Raw genomic sequence first — 21572 nt, forward strand, 5'->3', positions numbered from 1 at the left:
TTTCTGCCTACAGAAGTTTCCCTTCTTCTTAATGGCCATGTATCTCAGCTATCTTTCTGCATCATCGGTATCTTTGTCTTGCCCACATTGGTAATAAGGTCTAATCATCCCAGGTTCCTTTTGAAGACACTAACTGTACTCAGCACATCATTCTCACAATCAGACACATCATCACTGAGCTGCAGACTGGGAAAGTGTACAGCAAGATCAAAACACAGGACAGTGGCCATCACAACTTCATACACGCCAGAGGGCAAACAAGAAGGTGACAGAAGGCTGCTTGCTGCCAATTACTGTCTCAAGACACTACACATTCTTTAATTCTTCAAAAATATTATTCAGCACTTCTTACAAGTATCCACTGCCAACTGTGCCAGGTAAGACAAGAGGCAAAAAAGATCTTCCTCATGACATCTATGTTTTTTTCACAGGTAGCTTGAGGCACTGAACTCTGCACCATTCCTTTATTTTTAAGAAACTGTTGCCTTCATACATTGTTGTTCCTTTTTCTTTCAATACTTTAAGAATAATGCAGGACTGTTCTCAAGGGATGACCAGTGAAATGACCAGCAATAGTCTGCACAACACTTCAAGTCACACCTTTGGTGCGTCCCCATCAGGCCTGACTTCCACTGTCTTTCAGCAAACTTTTCTTCTCTAAAAATATCCCATAATACATTTACAAATATGTAGCATGACCAATGTCTTCTGTGGTCTGTGTTGGTAGTCTGCCATGGGCCCTTGTTTGCAAGAAATCTTACTGAAAACTCCTTGCTCCTCCAAACCACCTCCCAAACATTTGTCAGTGCTTATTGCTGTTTGGCTCAGGCATCTTTGAATCATGCTTTCACTAATTTCTTTAATGTCTTTTCAGATGCTTTAGACAGACAATTGTCATCAAAAGAGGGTTTCTCTATCAAGGCTACCCTTCCTTTTTTTCGGGACTTTTTACAAGAGCATGTAATGACAGGACAGGGAGGAATGGATCCAAACTAAAAGAGAGTAGGTTTAGATTAGATATTAGGAGGATGTTCTTTTCTGTGAGGGTGGTGAGACACTGGCACATGTTCTCCAGTGGATGCCTCATGCCTACAAGAGTTCAAGGCCAGGTTCGATGGGGTTTGGAGCAACCTGGTCTAGTGGAAGGTGTTCCTGCCCACGGCAGGGGATGGAACCAAACGATCTTTAATGTCCCTTCCAACCCAAACCATTCTAGGACTCGATGATTCCTGCCAAGAGCGTTGTGTCTGTCTTGGTCTGCGAATGGGTGGAACTCAGTGGCACAGGGTAATTTGCAACCCAGAAGTACAGATGGTTTCAAAAGGTGATGGGCAAGTTCCCAGGGGACATTGCATCTGAGTTCATGGTCACCTGAATGCAGCGTGGTTCAGGAAACCCACCTGTTAGCTGTGGAGATAATGCCAAAGGCCTGTTCAGAAACACGACATGCACAGACACCTGTCAGTCGGTGTCACCAGTGGCAGGTGGTGTCAGCTCCAGACCTATTTGGAGTCCCCAGCCGAGCTGGAGCCGCTACTCTGCCGGCCCCAGACCCGGTGCAGCTGGCTGTGGCAGTGGAGCCGGGGGGCTCTGAGGCGCTGCCTGAGGCGCTGAGGCTGACACCCGCCTCTTCAGCACGGCCACGAACGGTACAGCCCCGTGCCCGGCCCGCAAAGAGCCGGGCCCATCGCACCGGGCCCATCGCACCGGGCCCATCGCACCGGGCCCATCGCACCGGGCCCATCTCACGGAGCCCATCGCACCGGGCCCTCAGCGCGGGCGGCACCGCCCGAGGCCCCTCCCGGCCGGAGCCGCCGTTGCCGCCGTTGCCAAGCGCCCGGAGCCGCCTCAGCCCCGGAGCCGCCGCAGCCCCGGCCTTGCCGAAGCCCCGGCCCTTGTGGGCTCCTCCGCGACCATGGAGAGCCTGTGGAGCCCCTCCGCCGCCGCCTCGGTGCTGGCAGAGCTGCAATGGGAGCCCGGCTACGCCGTGCCCGTGGCCAACGCCGAGAACAAGGCGCTGGAGGACGAAGTGAGAGCGGGGCCGCGGCCGGCAGGGAGAGGAGCCCGTCCTTCCCCGGGGCCGGGAGGGATGGAGGAATAGAAGGAAACCTGCCGGGCTCCCGGGGAATCGGGAGGGCAATCCCCGCCTCCGAGCGTGGGACCCGCATCCCCCGAGCCCCGCAGGAGGAGCAGTGCGGGCTGCCCGTTCCCTTAGCAAAGCTCCGGGTTTTCGCCTGAAATCCTTCATTTCACTGCTTTGGAGCAATATAACAGCTATTACTTACATAATTTTTTCATTAATAATTGTAATGACTATTTTTAGATAATTGCAGGTAATAAGCCCTCAACCCCAAACAGTAATTTGACGATTCTAACTCTTAAACAGCTGCAGAAGATGCAGAAGGAAAAGGAGAACCTGCAGAATGAGTTGACCAACTTTGAGGAGCGTATAGAAGCGATGACGTCTCATTTGAAAAACGTGAGACAAGAGATCAGCTTCTCTGAGGTAAATCAATACCTCTAGCGGATCCATTTGGTCAGGCAGACCTGTAACCTGAATATCTCTCTCTGGCTGCTATCCCATTCTATTTTGCCAGCTTTGTTAGAAATTTGTTAGGCCTTTATTCCAGGATTTCCACAGGAAACAAAAGTTAAACTATGTGCCTCAGTGATATGATTTGGTGGTCATTAAGAGCATCCAAACTCAAATTACTCTACGGAGGAAAAAGCCAGGAAGGGTGCATTTTAGAATTCTTCCTGAATGGGGACTTTTGTAGATATGGCTTAAAAAAAACTGGTCAAGGAAAACAACTGTGTAAGGGGAAAAAAATAATAATCTTTATAATGATGAAGAGTTAGCTGTGAAATGTGAAATTCTGGTGAAGACTTAATTCACAGACATGAAAAATGAAGTGAGATGGTCAAGATCTCTGAGGTTTTACCTACATTCTGAATTAACTGACCAAAAGGGCTGGTTTAGATTTCTAGTCTTGAGACAAAGAATTACACCTTCCAGATAAAATATCCTAGGTGAAAAAGTCTTAAGAAACTTCCCTGCAGATGAACAACTTCTTAATTTTTTTGGCCAGTTTAAAGTGTTAATTTGAATTAAAAGAAAGAAAGGTTAGGCAATATCCAGATACTGCTATAGGCCAGAAGGGGAGGTCTGTCTCAGCACAAAACAATAAAATATTTTTTTTTTGCTGTGCCTCCTGGATCTGATGTAAAGTCACTGGTGATGAAGAGACTAAGATTTTGATGTTGAAATATTAAGATTTTGAATTTTGGGTGAAAAATCTTAGAATTGTGATTTTAGGGCTACAAAAGGTTGATCTGTGGATACTTGATACAATGTGTACATATAAGAATATGTGTATTTGAGATACTAAAATCAAACCAATAAACTTTCTCTGAAAATTCCTTCATTTACATGGTGAAACCATCTCTGACTTGGGATTTGTTTGTATGTAAAAGAAAAGTTGGTTGATGTATACCTTTTGTTTATTGTAAAATACTGAACTTTATTATTCTGCAGTCTCTTTACAAAGCCAAAGAAAATGAAATTGAAACTGAACATCACTTTAAAGCCCTTGCTGAGAGAGAATATGGACGTCTTAAAAACGACATTAAACGACTAAAAGATGAGATAGCTTCCTTGAGACAGAAGAAAAACACTCAAGAAGTAAGGTTTGAAATTTTTGGAAGGGAACATCTATATTGCAAAATTTTATGCCTTGTCCTCACTTGCACATACACCCACAGCAGTATAAGTCAAGAATAGCTAATTATAATTAAAGCTTATAAACTGTAGTAGATGATCTGGATGGGCTTTTCCTGTGTAGGCAAGTAGAATGACACTGAGGATGTTACTGCATAGACTGATCAAGACATAGCAAATATTAATTAGATATTGAAACAATTCTGTTCTTAATACCAGATTCACAGCCACACATCCATATCACTGTATTTCTAATTCTCCAAGGTATTTTCTTAATGGTTTAAAAATCAAATGGTTGGTGGCAAATCTTCTTCTCTACATAAAATAAACTTGGGTCATGATTCCAAGATCAAAGATTTGATTTAAGTTACAAAATAATCTAGTGCTACTCAATTACAGGTGGTCTTCTGTGTTTGGACTGTTTCTTTTTCTTTCCTTTCATTATTTAATAATATAATTTTAAAAATTTGCTCTTTTTCTTCTTAAATCTGTTTGTAATCTCCAGTCTCTCAGAATGGGTAGCAGGATGAGATATTCACACAGTTCAGCTGGATCAATTCTCCCATTTTTGTGTCAGAAAGTCTTTTCACAGTCATGTGAATAGGTCACATTTGAAAATGAATATATAGGATTAGGGTCTAACAACTGGGCCTTAATGAGTGAGGGAGAAACTTCACCTTTGGATGCCTCAGATCAGTTATTAAATGGAACAAATACCCTGCAGATGGGTATATGGTATCAGAGGCTGACTTTTCTGTTTAAAATTATCTGCATTTTAAATTTTTGGCAACCTACTGTCTTGTTTCTTCTTTAAGACCAGGATGTCCAATAGCATTCCTCAAGTACAACACACAATTAATAAAAAAGAAAACTATCAATTCTGTGGACAAGATGTTGGTAGACTTGTTACAGTAGCTTGGACTTGTTCCTTCAATTACTATTCAATGAATATTAGACATTCGATATTGAAACTTTAATTTTCTCTTCTTTTATTAGAATACTATAAATAAAACCACTAAGAAGCTGGAAAACTTAAAACAACAGATGAACTGGGATGAGGAACTTCTGGAGAGCTGGCTAAAGGAATTAAATCGTACAGATAATGATGCTATTGCAATCCAGAAGTATGCACTGCAAGATGAAGGGAAACTAGGAGTAAGTAGAAATGACAGCAATTTTCAGGAACCAAAGGAAGAACCATTCCATCAGTTGAAGACCTTGTTATGTTATCAAGACAAATAAAATGAAGACAAGATTTTGTTCAACACTGCTTTGAAACGGGTTTCCTTTTAGCACAACAGTACAATTCCATATGAGGCTCATTTTGAAGCTGAGAGAACAGGTTTTACAATAATGAGAGACATAATTGAAGACATTAATTTGCTTATTCATCTGGGTAAGATTTAAATATTTTTGGGAGGGTGTGTAAATAGATAATAAAGTCTAGAAAGCCGTGCTACTGAATTAAGAGGAGTTTGTTCAAAACTTCACACCAAGCATGGATGAATAGTGTATGATTTCCTTTTAGAACTGAATTTATTAATACTGTTGAGGACAAATTACAGCTACTTCAGTAAGACTACTGAAATACTGGAAGACATAAACATATATATCGGTATAAAGAAGAAGTCCAGTCAAAAGTTCAGGGTTTATAAGGGTGAGTTCCCAAGTATATTAATAATGTAGAGATAAGTAACCCTGGTTATTATTCTTTACAGCCTTTAAATAGAGTGATTTTTACTCATTAAATACGTAACCAAAAAACTTTGGTTTACACAAACACTCTCACTGCTGTATGCCAAGGACACCACACACACATTTACACCCATTTACACCCATTTACACCCATTTACACCCATTTATACCCCTTTACACACATTTACACACATTTATGCACATTTACACACATTACAGTGGAGGGTTACTTTGGCCTTGCTGCAGTTTGGTTCTTATGGCCACTTGTATTGACTGAAAATTTGGGAGGCTACATTATAATCTTGTTTTCTAAAACACAATAAAATTGATGCCTCAATAATTTAACCCGTGATTGTAGCAGGGCTTTTAGAATTTATAAAATGTGATCTATTTATTTTCAAATACTTAATTTTCAAATATTTTCATATCCATTCATTTTAGACATTAACCCTTCAAATAGAGAAGTTGACCATGGAAGCAAACCAGAAGCGCAGAGCTCTGGATAATGAGCTTACAGAAACCATGACAGCTCAGGTTTGTGCTTAAGGTTCTCAAAGATCCCTTGTTTATATGTGAAAGTTTTGACTTCAGAAACCATGGAGGTGCTTTCTTTTAAACAGATGGAGCTTGACAGAGCAGCTGAAGATTTTCGCAGGGTTCATCAAGAAAGGCAAGAAGTCATCAGGCAGTGGGAGAATGCAATTCATCAGATGCAAAAAAGAGATCAGGAGATTGATCAGTGTGCTTTGGTAAAACTGCTGTAACTGGTCCATGGCGATTTGGGGTTTGGGTTTGATGTGGGGCTTTTTTTTTTTTGTTTTTATTAACTTCAAAACTACAGTATAATTTTCTGGGTAGCTAATGTTTTACCAAATCTTTCAAATTGCATAATTTTCACTGAGTAGCTATAAATCTGTCAGATAAAGTAAGCATCACTAATGTTGGTAATTTTCCTGTTTAATTTCATCTGTTTCAAGTCTACCTGAAGTGTTGCTTAGGTTTTTCTTTCCCTCAATTCAATCAATCAATAATTATTTTATTTTCATATGAGTTTACAGTGTCTTTTTGGTTTTAAATTATTGGAATATTTTGGAAATTTCCAGGTCAAAACCACTGTAGTGTTTGGTGTGATATATCCATGGAATAAAGTAATTTTAAGAATGATAACTGGGCCGTCTCAGGCAAATAGTAATAATAGGAATTGATCTTCTGGTTGTACCATTTATTAATCTAACACATCTTAACTAATGCAAGAAAATTGAAAAAGTTTTTATCCTGATAGCTAATTGCAGAGATAAAACAGGAGATCCGAAACAAAGAAATTTTGCTGAGGGAGAAGACTGCCTTTTTGGTAAATGAAACTGTTAATAATATGGAGTATGAAAAGAAAATATTTTCTGCTGAGCGGGAAGCAAACAACCTCCGAAAGGAGTTCCAGACTCAGGATACTCGCAGGACTCAGCTGCAGGATGAGGTAAGGGTGAGCAAACAATTCAGGAAAACTGTTAAAAACTGTGAAACTATAACTGAGGACCAGATGGAGGAAATACAGGGATAACATTTTCTTTTCTCTGGTTTTATACTAGGCTCTTAATAATTCAAGAAAATGTTGCTTTTCTCAGCCAACTCCTGTTTATTGGGATCTGAACTTTCAACTTAATTCTAGCCATTGAGAGTGCTGAAAAGATTGGAATGTATTCTCTGTTGTGTAGGTGTAAAATGGATGAATTTTCTCTTAAATGGTCTAACACTGTTAGATGCCCCATGAGGATTCTTTCCCTTAGCACACATAGACTGCAGTATTGTATAAAGATGAAAGAAATCTCTTCCAGATTCCAAACAATTCCTGTCCTGTGTTCTCAGAAGTGTCTGTTGATGGCCTGGTAGGCAGGTTCCAATTCCTGGGAAAAACACCCAGTGCTTTCACATGGCTTTCTAATCAAGAGGCAGTGGGACAGGGCTGCCCTGTGAACAAGCCATGCTTGGTGCTGTCCATACTGAATCTGCACTTAAATCTGGGAATGAGCGGCACTGCTTAGTTACTTAAAGGCTGTAGAAGTATTTCTAAGAAGTAATTCAAGTTTCATGGCTCTGCTGAGAAGGGATACACTTGTAATATCTGAGTAAGTTTTTCTTAACAAGAAAATGGTAACACTGGGGTACTCAGCAAGTTTAGTGATTTTTGAAAAGCACTGCATCTGCTGTTGCCTTAACTTTGGATAGCTTTTCTGTAGCAGGTGGTTCATAGACTGATCTCCTAATTAAACTGTAGGTAGCTCAAACAAGGTGTAGGCTATTGGATTACCCTATAATTCATGCAAGCTTGAGGGTTTGTAAAATTGGTTGGTTTTCATCTCAAGCTGTGAGATTCTTGCTTGAAGTTTTTCACAATTAATACTCCATGATGGAATAATAGAACAGTCTTCTCTTATTAGTACATCTGTGGGATGCATGTGAGAAACAAGGAAAGAAGGAGACAGTTCAGCCAACAACTTGTGACCTCTAAGAAACCTGCTGTACTTGCCCTTGGTCAGTTTTCTTCATCTATGAAAGTGAAAACAGTTAAACTTATGCTGTTAAGTGATACAGTGAAGATGAAAGAGCTACTGATTGTAAAGTATTCCTATCCTGTTGAATAAGTGTATGCTGTCATATATTTTTTACCAAATTAAATATCTGTGTACTTCTGTCACAGTGATATCTAATCAAAATAATTTCATGTATTCAGCAAGTTTGACATAGAAATGTTTATTAGATATATAAGGTTATCCATGTTCACAAAGAACTTCAGCAAAGTCAGCTGGCACTATAAAACTGTGGTTCCACTCATACAGATGCTGTTGGACAGGAATTGCAGCTCATAGCACCTCCATAATTCATTCTATGTTCTTAATTATTATTATTTTTCCCCAGTACTCATACTACGTAATTAGTAGATTGAATTTACTAGCTGGGCCAATTTACAGTACTTCAGAATTTGCAGCACTCTTCATTTGGAGAGCACTGTTCAAAAGTAATGGAATACTTTCCAATAAATAGGAAAATATCATTTTAAATATCTTAACATGTACCAAAGTAAATAAGAGCTCAATTGCTCCATTTTGTAATTTATTAGCTGCAGGCTTTGAAATCCATTGTGAACAGAACTGCTTCTGATCTAGAGTCTTTGAGAACACAAATAACCAATCTGAAGAAAGAAATTCAGGGAAAACAAGCCAGGTACGAAACAGACCTTTAAAGATAACATTTGTAAGGATTAGAAATACAATCAAATCCTTGAGATAGAAAATAACCTTAAATAATGTTGATGACTGAAGACTTCAACTTTCTGATTACTTCATGTCCTGCATAGATTTGGCACTGGGTAATTTAGGGAAAATACTCCTGGTAATCCTTGTTTTTAAAGGGTGGGGGAAAAAAAAATGGCCTTGCTTATCAAAGGTTGAAATTTAGACTGAGGCAACTGCTCAGTCAGATTTGCTGTTTCCTTTTGGCAGCACTGTCTAGGCAACCTACATTTAACTTCTGTCATTTTGTTTAGATTAAAACTTCTTAATGAAAAAAATGCAAGTCTTTCTGATAAACTGAAGCTTGCAATTGAGGAGACGCTCAGTGCAGAAGAGAAAGCTTTGAGGTTGGAAGAAATATTGAAGGAAGAAGAAAAAAGTGTTGAGGTAAAATGTTTTTCATGGTTTCTAGAAATGAAGAGTCATTTTTATTTGCAAGTTTTATATTTTAAAATTACCTTTTTAATTTTAAAATTTTCTATTGAAATGAAAGTGTTGATATTACATGTAGCTATTACATCAAATACTGAAGTAAGTGTGCATTTAGATATGTCTGTGCTGAGAAAACTCTGGAGGAAAAGAAATTATCCTAGTAATTCCAGCTGTATTCAGTTCAGGATACTGATACCCATCAATAAGGTTTTTAAAGAGTGGGAATCTTTTCAGTATCACTGCCACCAAAAACTTCTTGGCTCTAGTAAAACATCACCAAAATTTATAAACCTGAAAAGAGCTGTGATTTTGGCAAACAGTTTAAAAAATATTTAGAAATCTTTTAATCAGATTTGGTTGGCCTGGTCTGCTCTTCATTATTTTAATTCTACTACATGATACTCCGACACATCTAACTTGTGGACTGTTAAATAATTACTGGCTCACTTTAGATTCATTTTCATGAATAAAGATTTTGATCTGGGAAGTGGCATATACAAGCTATAATAAGGTGACTATTTTTTTAACATGCCTAATAATACTTCTATAAAATTAAAAACCAACTTCTTGGGCTGCAAATTAAGTATAGGAAAAAAAATTCGTTATCATCTGCTGAGCTGTAAAGAGCTTTTGAATAAATGCAGTGTTGTAGTGCAATCTTCTGAACTTTCCTGCATTTCAGGAAATGCTAATACTGTTTTGTCATTTTGCTACTAATTCTCCTAAAGTATTTTCACTACTTAGCTTCTGACTGAACGTGACAGAAATATTCTTTTACATTTTGCTGGACAGCTGAGCATTGGATATGCTGAATTTTTTGTTGCTCTAGAATGACCAGGTTAAATTAATGTGACAGCAGGTGTCCCACACGACTGACAACAAAGCTGTACCTCTGCATGCTCTTTCATACCACTCTATGCTCTTTCTTTTTCTTCCTTTTTTTGTGTTTCCTAGAGCATGCATGTGAAATAATGCCTTGCAGGAGATTGAATGTCATTTTTCAAATTTTTTAACTCCACAGGCAATAATCACACATTTTAAATATACTTTCAGAAACTAGAGATGGGATGTCTCCTTTATAGAGAGTTTCTTAAATTACTAGCCTTACTGTTTTGGCTTTTCAGATAATTTGGAAACAAGTAATGGTGTAGCATTTCCTTTAAATGAAAACCTTCTTTGCTTCCCCTTAAGACAGTTTCCAGGGTGGCAAAAGCCTTAGCAGGGTTTCTTTACCCATGTCTGTGGCAGATAACCCAAGATGACATTGAGCTTGGCAGCTCCACAGCTGCAGGGGAATATTTTAGCTAGGATGAACTGTTCTTGAACAATGTCTGTAATGTATTAGTCAGAAGCCTCCCTTCCATCACCATTAGACACACATGGCTATTTGCTGCATCTGTTAATTTACTGTGAAGAGATATTTACAGGAACAATGTGGATGAAATGTCACTGTTTTGCTCTCTAGTTCTGTGGTACTTCTCCCTGTTCCATTTGTGGCACTATTGCACAGTGAGGCTTATTGAATATCTTACCTCTGTTAACAACCTCACTTAAAGGGAGAGCAAAAATTTCTGTTAAAGAAATTAATTTAGATATGCAATAAAGACCATGAGGTGAAGGTCAAGTCATGATCCAGTGTCAGTGGATGAATTTATAATTGTCATTAGCTTCAGAAATACAGCTCAACATCTGGCACATGCTTAAATCCAGTTTGCTTCCAGAAGAAAGTTCCTTTGTTCAAGCATGATGCAAAGGCCACTGATACGTGCTACAGTCCATAATAATTTCATATCAAACTTACACTTGCCTTCTACATCCTAAGTTTTGAATTTGGAATTGCATTTACAGCAAGTTCAACTACAAAAAAATTCAGTTGGATATAATATGCAATGTGATTACAAACCCTTAGAGAAGGCATTAAATTATCTCTCACCATTATTTGAGCCAGCAAGATGGTTACATACATATTAAATCCAGAAACACATTGTTAATCAATGTAGAAAAGTGAGTTCTCAGGTGTTTTGCATATTAATTTAAATGTATATCTTCTAATTCTGTACCAGACTTGAGCTAAATGTAAATGAGTCCTTTGAAACAGGAAGGGGCAATCACATCACTTCTTTTAGAATGTACCTCACAGGAAACTGGCGTGCTCAGTGGCTTGAGCTTTGGAAGATCTTTGGCTACTTGAGTGGCAGAGGTGGAAGGAGGGAGGGAAAGAATAAAATTGTTTTCCTTATTAGGGTTACAAAAATAAAATAATCTCAATTTTGGTTGTTTTCAGTCCATTTCAGGTTACCTGACGTGTTCAGCATTGTTTTTTATCCTACTAAAACCTTTCCTGCACCGAGTTATGTGTTAATGGCAACTTACCTCTGAGAAAAAGGTTTTAGATATTTTAGAAATTGTAATTTTTCAGAATTATTCCATCTTAGATAAACACACACGTACATATATGTGCACACACAGCCTTACAAGAGTAATTAAACCATTGAAAAGCTTTGTATTATAGTCCTCAAATATTCACAGATGCTGGAGGCAGTAAGGAGGTTTTTTGAAAAGAATGACAGGAATTTATTTTTCTGAAAGGCTGAAAAGAGTAGCATTCCTGTAACTGGGAAAAAATCCCATGTAATTGTAGGGTAGGATTAGGTTTTTAAAAAATGAATAAAAAATACTACTTTCTCTTTAAGTTAAATACTTTTTTTGCCAACCATTTTGAAAACTTACAATTCCATGTTCACAGTAATGGACATAGTACTAATATTTTTTTCTACATATGATTAATAAAAACAAATACTTCCTCAGCAATTAATTCTGCTGTGATTAATTACTTCTTTCTTTTACTTAACGATCAATTTGTCACCAGGAAAGAGAAAATGAAATGAGACAGTTAAAGGAACAACTTTTCAAGAAGACTCAGGAGTTAAAAGCGCAGAGCGATAAGGAGAAGACTATTCTGGCAGAAATTGAAGGAGGTCAAAAATCACTTAAAAATCTCAAGAGTCGACTGCGCAAACTTGACACAGATCTGTTAAAACAACAAGAGTTAATATATAGCCAGGTAAAACATTAATGTATTTTCATACTAAGATTGTTTCTTGAGTCTACTGATAGCACGTTGCTTGATTTCTGTAATCTTTAACAGTCTTCCATTTTGGAAATGTTACGCAATATCATTTGAAGCCTGCATTTATTTGTTTGTAGATGTACAGATAAAATTGAAATTACTGAAACTTGCCAAAGTATCACCTACATTTTGCACTTGTGTGTTTCATTATTTTTTGGATCTGCTGCTTTTCCCACTAATTCCTAAAATCCATTCTTTACTTTGATCCCTCTGAACCACAGACACCTTAGGGTATATTTTTAAAGCAATACAAGAGGTACATGCCAAAATCCTGTTATTTACTAATTGGATTATGTGCATATTTCCTATGCACCACTTTGAAAATTTGTTCTTTTATATCAGCATCCACTCATAGCAACAAGATGGCAACTCCACCATAAGCCTCCCTACAGCAGCCTGTGCTGAGTGTGCTTTGTTGCTCTTCTAGAAGATTACCCCAAACCATCACTGCTCATCAGTCATCTAAGATATTTTGCTAATGAGGTCTAAAAGCCAGAAACTATTATAAAAACAATAGCTTAATTGGGTGACTGTCCTAAAGCCAACATTTAGATCCAAGTTTATTGCTTATCTCAGACTTAATTCTCTTCAAATTTATTTTAACAGGATTTTTATATTCAGCAAATACAGAGACGGCTGTCACGGTTAGAAGGGGAGGTTAATTCAGATGAAAAAGAAGTTTTGGAAGGAAAAGTTGCTGAACTTAAGAAAACTGTAGAAGAAAAGAAAAAGGCATATGATGTGCTACAGTCACTATACAGGAAACTTCAGGTAACTTCCTTAGAATATAATTTTCACTATGTATTTTAGAAACTGTGTAATTTAGAAAGCTCAGAGAATTAGACTGGGTCTTAGTAATTAAGAAGCTGGTATTAGACTAGAGGGTATCTGAACTTTGTGTAAGTTTTCCACCCATGTGGAAAACTTAAAAAAATTCCTATAACTTTTAGAAAAATAGATTATTACTGATTATTATTAAGTGAGACACCATAGCATAAAGACAAGCTTTGAATGTTGGAAAGACAAGCTGAGCTTTCATCAACATGACTGACTGCTTGCAAATGTCTGAATTTATCATTAGGCCCATGCAGAAATAGGAGAATGCTGTTTTCTAAAGTCATTACTTCTATAGTTTTCATAAATTGGTAAGTACAATTGCATTTAAAGTTGTCCAAAGTCCCCATGCAGCACTCTGCATGAGGTCATGCCATGCAGTTTGCAGAGCAGCATATTGGACACGTCATGATGATGGTTCCTGGTTCCAGGACATAAATATATTTCATTTAAATTTAACTGGTAGGTTTTGTGGCAATTTACATTCACTGAAATAAGTCCAATATAACTTATTTTGAAACAGAATGACATCCAAATCACCAAGAGAACAATTGATAAGACAAGAGAAGAAACAAGTGGTTTGATAGAAAAGATAGAAGAATTAACTCTTTTCAATGAGAGATCACTTCAGGAGTTAAGAAAAGCAAAGCACATTAAGCAGGTACAGTATTATTTTACAGTTTTACTAATACAGGACACTCTTGTTTGTTTGGGGTGTCATCTGCCTTCCACAGTGCTACATCATTACATCCATAAGTACACTTTCTGTAATTTTCTAATTTACACTTCTTTCCCAAACTTTGAAGTCATCTTCAACACTATTGTCTTACTAGGCAAAGTGTTGCTTCTCCTCTCTACACAGCTTAAAGTTTGCTGAAATATCAATTTAATCCCACATCAGTTATAGCACAATATCCACCAGGTCAGCGGATGTTAGGGTTTTTTCCCCTGAGAAAAAATTACCTTTAAAATAGAAAATACATTTACTGTTCAAGGATGGCTTTACATAACACTGAGTTTTTACTCTCAATCTGTGATGACTACTAATAAGATTGGCAATCTTTTGTTATTAAACTCTAAGCATTTTTTTCTGACAGATGGTTTGAATAAATTTGTATTCTGGTTTAAGGAATTAGAAACAAAGTGTAAATCCTTTCCTCATATTTTGATAAGCAGAAAAATACAGTTCCCACTCCTCTAATTAGTGCACAATTTTTTCTCTGCAGTAAGCTTTAGCCTTCCTAAAGGAAGCACTAACATAGAAAAACACAGTGTCTAACTAGCAGGGGAAAGAGTTTTGCCTTTGACTTAACTGGTGCACTTCCTCCTCAATGAAAACTCCCTAAACATGGAACTTTTTTTGGGGAATGAAATCTGGGGGAACAAAAGAAGCTGATGACCTAAAAGCACTTGGATAAAAATTGGTTGAGTTGTAATCATACAAGATTTTAAAATAATGATTTAACGTATTTGCATGCTAATGAAGTTCACCACTTGCTGTTTTCATAAGCTTTGGTATGTACAAAATTTGCTCATGTACAACATGATTTGCAGGGCTACAGAATCTAGAATATACTCTAAGACAGTTCTAAGTTGATTCAAGTGAGATATTAACTGCTCCAGAAAGCTCCTTGTAAGGTCTCTTACTTTATTTGAAACCAAAAAGTTGTAGAAGGAAAAGTCTAATAACCCAAAATGCAGTCTGAATTAGAAAGTCTGATGAATTTATATAAAACCATTTAGGAAACAATCTATCCCCGTCACAGTCACCATGTTAAACTGCTGGCAAATGAGGAAATAACAAGATTTTTAAATGCAGAGCAAAATGAGTCTTGCACTTTTATATATATTAAAGGTGAAATAATGAATAAATATTAATTTACTAAATTATAAATAATTAAAACAATGATTTCTTATTTTGATACCATTTGGCATTTATTAGGAGATGATGGTTGAAGATAATCTCCTAAAACTAGAACTGAAGCGCCTTCGAAATACTCTGTGTAATAAAGCAGAGAAAGTTCTAACACTGGAAAAACAACAACTGGAGTTAAAGAAAGCCATAACAGAAAGAACTGAGGAAATCAGGATCCATAAAGCAATGCTGGATTCCCAGATAAGATTGCTGGATCAGGAAAGGCATCGCATGAGGTAACTGTTCTTAGAGAAATTAAACTTGTAGCTTTGACTGAGTACATATTTTATGGGGACTTAATAAAAAGAGAAGCATTTTACCCAGCTACACTGTTAGAGAAATTGAAGATTAAATAAATCTTGCTCAAAGTTATCTACCAAGACAGCTGAGGCCTGCAGGAGACCCTGTCTATGACCCCTAGGCTGCAGCTTTAACCCCTTGTTGAACAGATCAGTGGCCTTACTGTGGGTGAGGAGCCTCAGCAGAAGTGAGAGGAAACCTCAGCCAGAAACATCTTTTTACAGTAAACACTGTGTGTGTGACTCTGCCTTTTCCACAATAATCTGGACATGTGAAACCATGTGTCTGGAGGTATGCCAAAGTATATGAAACAGAAAAGTTGCTTTTAAATAGTGTTTACTCCCAGCTGCTTGAGAAAACTCTAATTTCTTTGATTCAAACAGTAAGACTGGTTTGCTTTGTGGTGTATTTTGTTTGTTTGGGCTTTTTCTTCTTCTTAACTAATGAGCTTTCCATTATGTATCCTATATAACAAATTAAATATTATTAATTACATGTGCACCCTCTTATAAAGCAGTGACAAAGAAATAATGTTTCCTTCCTGTAATAATAATTCCAAAGTATCTGGGATGGTTTTAGCCCTGAAATCCCAGTATCTAGATTCAGCCAAAAATGAACACTTCATTTTTGAAGTTGGGATGAACTGCCCTGCTGACCACGCCCCTCACAATAGGAATTAGAGTGATTTAGTGTGACTGAGAGCAGACTGTAACCTTCTTCCTTTGGTAACACCCAGCTCTTGGATATTCACAGAGTCTGATTTGGGGCTGTTCCTGGCTGTTCCTCACACTCATCCTGCAGTGGGAATGTTAGGGTACCATCAGCTGGAGGTAGCTGGGACAGCTCTGGAACTGAAATGCCAAAGCTGTACATCTGGGGAAGGACTGTGGCACAGCCTCCCAGGATGCAGTGATCTGGGATGTAAAAATAGATTTGACTCCATTTAGAGCTGCAGAAGGCACAGAGGTAACCAGAACAAGGGATATTTGTGGCTGGGAGAACACAGAAAACCACCAAGAGCTGTAGCAGCACAATTCCTGGTACAGGCTGCTGGAATAACACCAGGAATTTAAACTGCTGCAGCAAGAACTGCCCACAAAATGCTACCAGACAAACACTTTCTAAACCCATTTATTTTCTCCCCAAACAAATCATTCAGTGCTGAATTTCAAGATCGCCTATGGAAAATTGATAAACTGAAATGCAGATACGAAATGTTTACTCTTTCCATGATGCCACCTGAAGGAGAGGAGATGAAAAGTCAGGCCTACTATGTAATTAAGGTATTTTATTAACATTATTCATTATAATTCAGTTATTTAAGCTATAGATTTCCCTGAACTCTTAGACAACCTCCTTGCCTACTGTCTACTTTGAGTCCAATTGTTTTATGTTATCTGACACCATTGATTATTTAAGTGATACAGTAATTTATGTGGAGCCTTAATTCTGAGCAGTTTGAAAACTTCAGTGCTCATTGATTTACAAATACACAAGAATTAGTGGTCAAGTGATAATCCACTCTGAACTGGAGACATTGGAATCTCACACGATTTTAAGTTCTTCTACCCAACAGTTATTTCCAGTAAAAAATATATATATATATTCAGTTATACCTTGAAGAATGTCTGCTTTCCCCTTTCACTTATCCATCACCTATGCATACTTCAGCTTTTCACTGGAAAAAAGAGAAAATCAGTCTTTGTGCAATAGCTTGGTTCTTGAACAAGAATCTGTTTATTTTGATCTCCACAAATTCTCCAATTTCCTGTTAAATCAACACATTTCCAGCTGTGTGCTTGGTTCTGAACTTCACCTTTTTCTTACTCTTAAATGTTAAATTTCTTAATGATGGTATTTGTGCTGCTGTGAGATCCAGGAGAGCAGAAGACCCTCTGCAGAAGCCACGTGGTCACTGTGGCTGTATAAAATACCCTCTACACCTATGGAGATTTTTCACTGTGACAGACTTTCCAGGGGGCTGTAAAAAATACTTCACCTGTTGGCTGTTACTTATATCTACTGGTCAGATCAATGAGAAGTTACAAGTGACTAATTCCCAAATTGGATGGCTTCTATCAGTCTCTCAGTGATTATATGATGGTACAATCTGAAATCTTAGATTTTATGGGTGAAGTAAGCAGAGGTGAAGCATGTGCTGTAGTTCACATCAGCAGTGTGGGGCATAGACACTGCTCTGTGCAAGGTGTAGATGCTGCTGGGCAGGACTCAGTGAGCTGAGGCAGGTACCCAGAATGAAATGCACATGGATGAAACACCTCAGAGAATTTCAATACTGTAAATAACTCCTCCTTCCAGTTCCCTAGGCACCCAAATCTCAGTTCAAGTGGTTTTAAGTCCGAAATATTGCTCTATAATAAATATTTGCTGTATAATTATCTTAATATTTTCAGTATGTCTACAGTCACCTAAAATATTTGGTTTGCTTTCAGGCTGCACAGGAAAAGGAAGCACTTCAACAAGAAGGTGATGATTTGGATGCGAAGATCTGCAAAGCTCAGAAAGAAATCATCGCTATGGAAAACAGTTTGTGTGTACTTAAAAACTGGAATAGACATTACAAAAACTCTCTCAAGGCAGTCCCTGAGACAAGTATGTGAAATAGAAATTAGATAGTAAATAGAACTTAATTCTAAATAATACTTATTACTTAACTTTTGTGCCCTCTGCTGGCTCTGGAACCAGTAGCTCTTAAATCATTCTCCCTCATACAGTCAGCTACTTTTTCATAGTGATTTGGAGTTAGTAGGAGAGTATGAGTAAAATCCCCTCAAACCTTGGTGTACTGCCAACACCAATGCAGTAATATTCTGAGATGCAGTTATTTTCAAGTGAAAATGGAGTTGTATGCACAGCATTAATGCTCCTTCATTGTTTGGGATCACAGGTGAGGAACTTGAGGAAAGATTGAAACTAGAAAAGGACAAAAGGGATGCTGATGAAAAATACAAATACAAACAAAGACAGATCAAGGAACTTCAGGACAACCTCCAGGTAAAATACAAGTAATGTTCCAGTCAGATAAGACTGCAGCATGTAGCTTAATCCATGCAAGTCATCCTAGATGAATAATAGGAAATTCTGGTGCAATTTTTTTTCTGTTCTTTTATTAAGATACGACTTTTAGAAGGCTCTACATCCCCTTTCAAAAAGTGAGTGATTATTTGAATTTTCCTAAATCACATCAAAACTTCATGTGTTCAGGGACACAGCTAGAAGTTTCAGAATCCCACATGCACTGACAGCTGCTGTTCTGGCAGCCACTAAAGCAGCTGTGTTCATGTGCAGCACACACCACTATTGTACCATCCTGTCCAGCACTGCAGGTTAAAATCCACATATCCTGATACCTCTGACACCTACATCCCAGGATTTTTCTGGAACAGATTCAGTTTTATTAGAACTGAGGGTGCCTCAGTTAAACAGGATTAAATTAGCTGACTTGCAGTTTAGCACGCTGAGGACTAAATGCAGGCAAACAAGAGCTTGTGTTTTCAGGCTCCATAGCAAGGACTCACTCATGGTTCCCTTGGTTATCAAAAAGGCTCTTGGACCTTGGAAAGAGCAACACTTAATTCTGATGTGTGACATTTCAGTTATAATTTTATTAGGCAGAAGAAAGCGAAGGCACATGGTGATATTCCACATGACTGTTCTAAGCCCTGAGTCACTGCCTACAGTCAACAACCATTCCTATTGCTTATTCTACCATCACAGGACATATACAGGTCTTACTTCAGAGATGTTATTTTCTAAGGTAAAGAAAAGGGACACAGATCTTCATCAGGGAGTAAGTCCTGGGATATAATGAGGTGTAACAGCAAACCCATTCCTGCCTTTAAATTTTTTAAAGATTTATTTAGTTAGTTAGTTAGTTAGTTAATTTATTAATTAATTAAAAAACCCACCTGCCCTTAAGGAGCTGATTTTATTCATTCCAGTCAAAGGTATCCCTCTTTTCCTACAGGAAACAATGTTGGGTTTTTTTTTTTTTTAGGATAGTTTGCACTGGTAAGTTGGTAGGGTGCCAAGTAAATAGTTTGTAGCCACTATGAGACACATCTGAAAAGACATACCTGTAACTTCATTAACAATACCTTTAAAAGAGATGTAAATTAACTGGAAATTTCTTTGTCCAGGTCTGTATCCACCAAACAGGCAGAAAGTTCTGAGTTAACATTAGCACTAATTGCTTGAGTCACATTTAGAAACAAATAGTAATGACAACAGACCCTTCCACAAAAACAAAGAGTGAACAGATACCAAACCTGCTATATAAACTAATATTACTGTTCAAATGAATTTGCAGAGCATGCAACAAGAGTTTGATGTAATACAGAAGCAGGAGGCCCTCTTCAAAGAGCAAAAGAAGGAAAAACAAGCTCTTATTTTGCAGCTGAAGAAAGACATTGAAGAACAGAAGCCAAAACTAGAGAGGGTTATACAACAGGTTTGTGTGTTTATTGATGGGAGCTTCTAACTTTATAGTGATAGACAGTAGTCTGGGTAAAGCTCTGTGGGTTAAACTCCTTGGTTTTAACTTAGCAGGTTTCTGAAAAAGTGTTGTATTTTCCTAAGAGTAATGTTTTCAAAATATTTGTGTTAAGTGTTCCAAACTGTCCAGAGAAATTAAGTCTCAGAGGGAAGGTGGAACAAAAACACTGGAAGAGAGAGACATTCATCTTCGTGAACTGAAAGACTTCAACAGAATTGTCAACCAAGTGATAGCTGATGTTCTAGAAGCAAATCCCGAGTTAACTGCAGCCTTTCAAATGTACTTTGACAAGGTGAGCTTTCCAGTTAACTGCACCAAAATCTTGAGTGAGACCTCCAGCCTATTACTGAGTGTCTTTCAAGGACAACTCACAATATGGGAAAACAGGGAAGTGTTCACCTGCTTTCTACATCTCTTCAAATGCCAAGCACTGTAAATGCTCCTGATATCCCAATCCTATTATCCTATTAATCCCAACCATCAGGTCAACTTGTTTTTTCTTTCCAAATTTTCTAGTTCAATTTAGAGCTTCCTACAGCTGATTCTCCCAATGGTAGTCAAACTCAGACCCCACAGAGCTCACGACCTCCTACCAGGTAAGTTCTAACACTCTTGGGTTGCTTTGAGATTTTTTTTTAAGAACAAGTTTCAACCAGCAAAATTAGTCCCTAAGTGAAAGAATTCTTTACTCTTGTAGGTCATCTTAATTGTCTTTTTGCTGAAGACTCTATAAAAACTTTCTCCTTACTCTGTCCTTTAATTTTACTACATTTTTCTAGCACATGAGGAAGTTTACTTCAGCATCCATCAGTTTAGAAAACCCAGTAATAACAGAATAATTATATTTACTTTTGTTTACTTGCTCTAACTAAAAAAAAAAAAAAAAAGTGGTTTGATGTTATAAAAGCACAATTTTGAGCCACATTTTACACTTGTTAGTGTGAACACCCCTTCTTAATTAGAGAAGATATTGACGCTTTTACTGGTACCTTCTTCCCCTGTTCAAGCTATGCTCAAACAGAGCCTGTGCCATGCTGACCCAGTTATAATCCAACATTCCCAGGTGTTACTGAAGCCATTTAGTGGTGACTACAGAGATGTTTTAGGGGATTTCACCTGGAATGAACATGGCTACTGAGTGGATTTGTTGTGAGCCACCCTTGGCAGCTCTGTTTTAGATGCAGGGGTTTCTGTATCCTAATTAGTAAATTTTTGTCTTTCAGATTCCCCAGAAGGAAAAGTTCAGCCTCTAGTCAGGCTTCATCAGCCAAAATTGTGGAGCTGACCTTGTCTATCCCCGCCCCTGAGGAAGCAGAAGCTCTTGGCTCACAGCCAGCCAGCAGAGGCAGCATCTCTGGGATTTCTGAACACAAGAAGTCTTAAGTCATTTCTTGAAGGCCACACTAGTTGAGATTTCTTAATTTTTGCAACTAACTTCTATCCATGGAGTTACCTGGAAAACTTGCAGCTGAAGTACAGTTGTCATTGTGTGGTTCTGCCACACACCTTTGCAGATCTCCTTGTAAACCATGTAACATTTCCTTCAGCAACACAACTGCTGCCTCCTGCCTGCTTGTAAAGCAAATCCCCACCAAAGCTCAAACCAAGGGTTCACACTTGAGCTTACCTAGACAATAAATGGTGTTTCAAAACTTGCTCTTCTACTTCAAGTTGGGTTTTTGGCTTTTTTTTTTTTTTTTAACTCTTAGAGCACATGCAATACACTTGCCTTCACAGCAAGGTTC

The 21572-nt window shown here is 37.9% G+C and overlaps 1 protein-coding gene across 1 annotated transcript; it reads left to right on the forward strand.

Annotated features, from left to right (window-relative positions):
- Positions 1 to 1915: 1915 nt before the first annotated feature.
- On the forward strand, positions 1916 to 21572 carry CCDC39 (coiled-coil domain containing 39). Its single transcript, XM_058844146.1, has 20 exons — positions 1916 to 2029; positions 2387 to 2506; positions 3536 to 3682; positions 4715 to 4873; positions 5855 to 5947; positions 6034 to 6162; positions 6696 to 6887; positions 8529 to 8632; positions 8955 to 9087; positions 12002 to 12196; positions 12869 to 13033; positions 13620 to 13757; positions 15039 to 15247; positions 16471 to 16594; positions 17765 to 17924; positions 18220 to 18326; positions 19642 to 19782; positions 19940 to 20119; positions 20344 to 20423; positions 21051 to 21572. Exons 1-20 carry the CDS (start codon positions 1916 to 1918, stop codon positions 21208 to 21210), a joined length of 2850 nt encoding a protein of 949 aa, XP_058700129.1. The 3' UTR covers positions 21211 to 21572.

The sequence above is a fragment of the Poecile atricapillus genome, chromosome 8 (assembly GCF_030490865.1).
Source record: "Poecile atricapillus isolate bPoeAtr1 chromosome 8, bPoeAtr1.hap1, whole genome shotgun sequence".
NCBI classification, from domain to species: Eukaryota; Metazoa; Chordata; class Aves; order Passeriformes; family Paridae; genus Poecile; species Poecile atricapillus.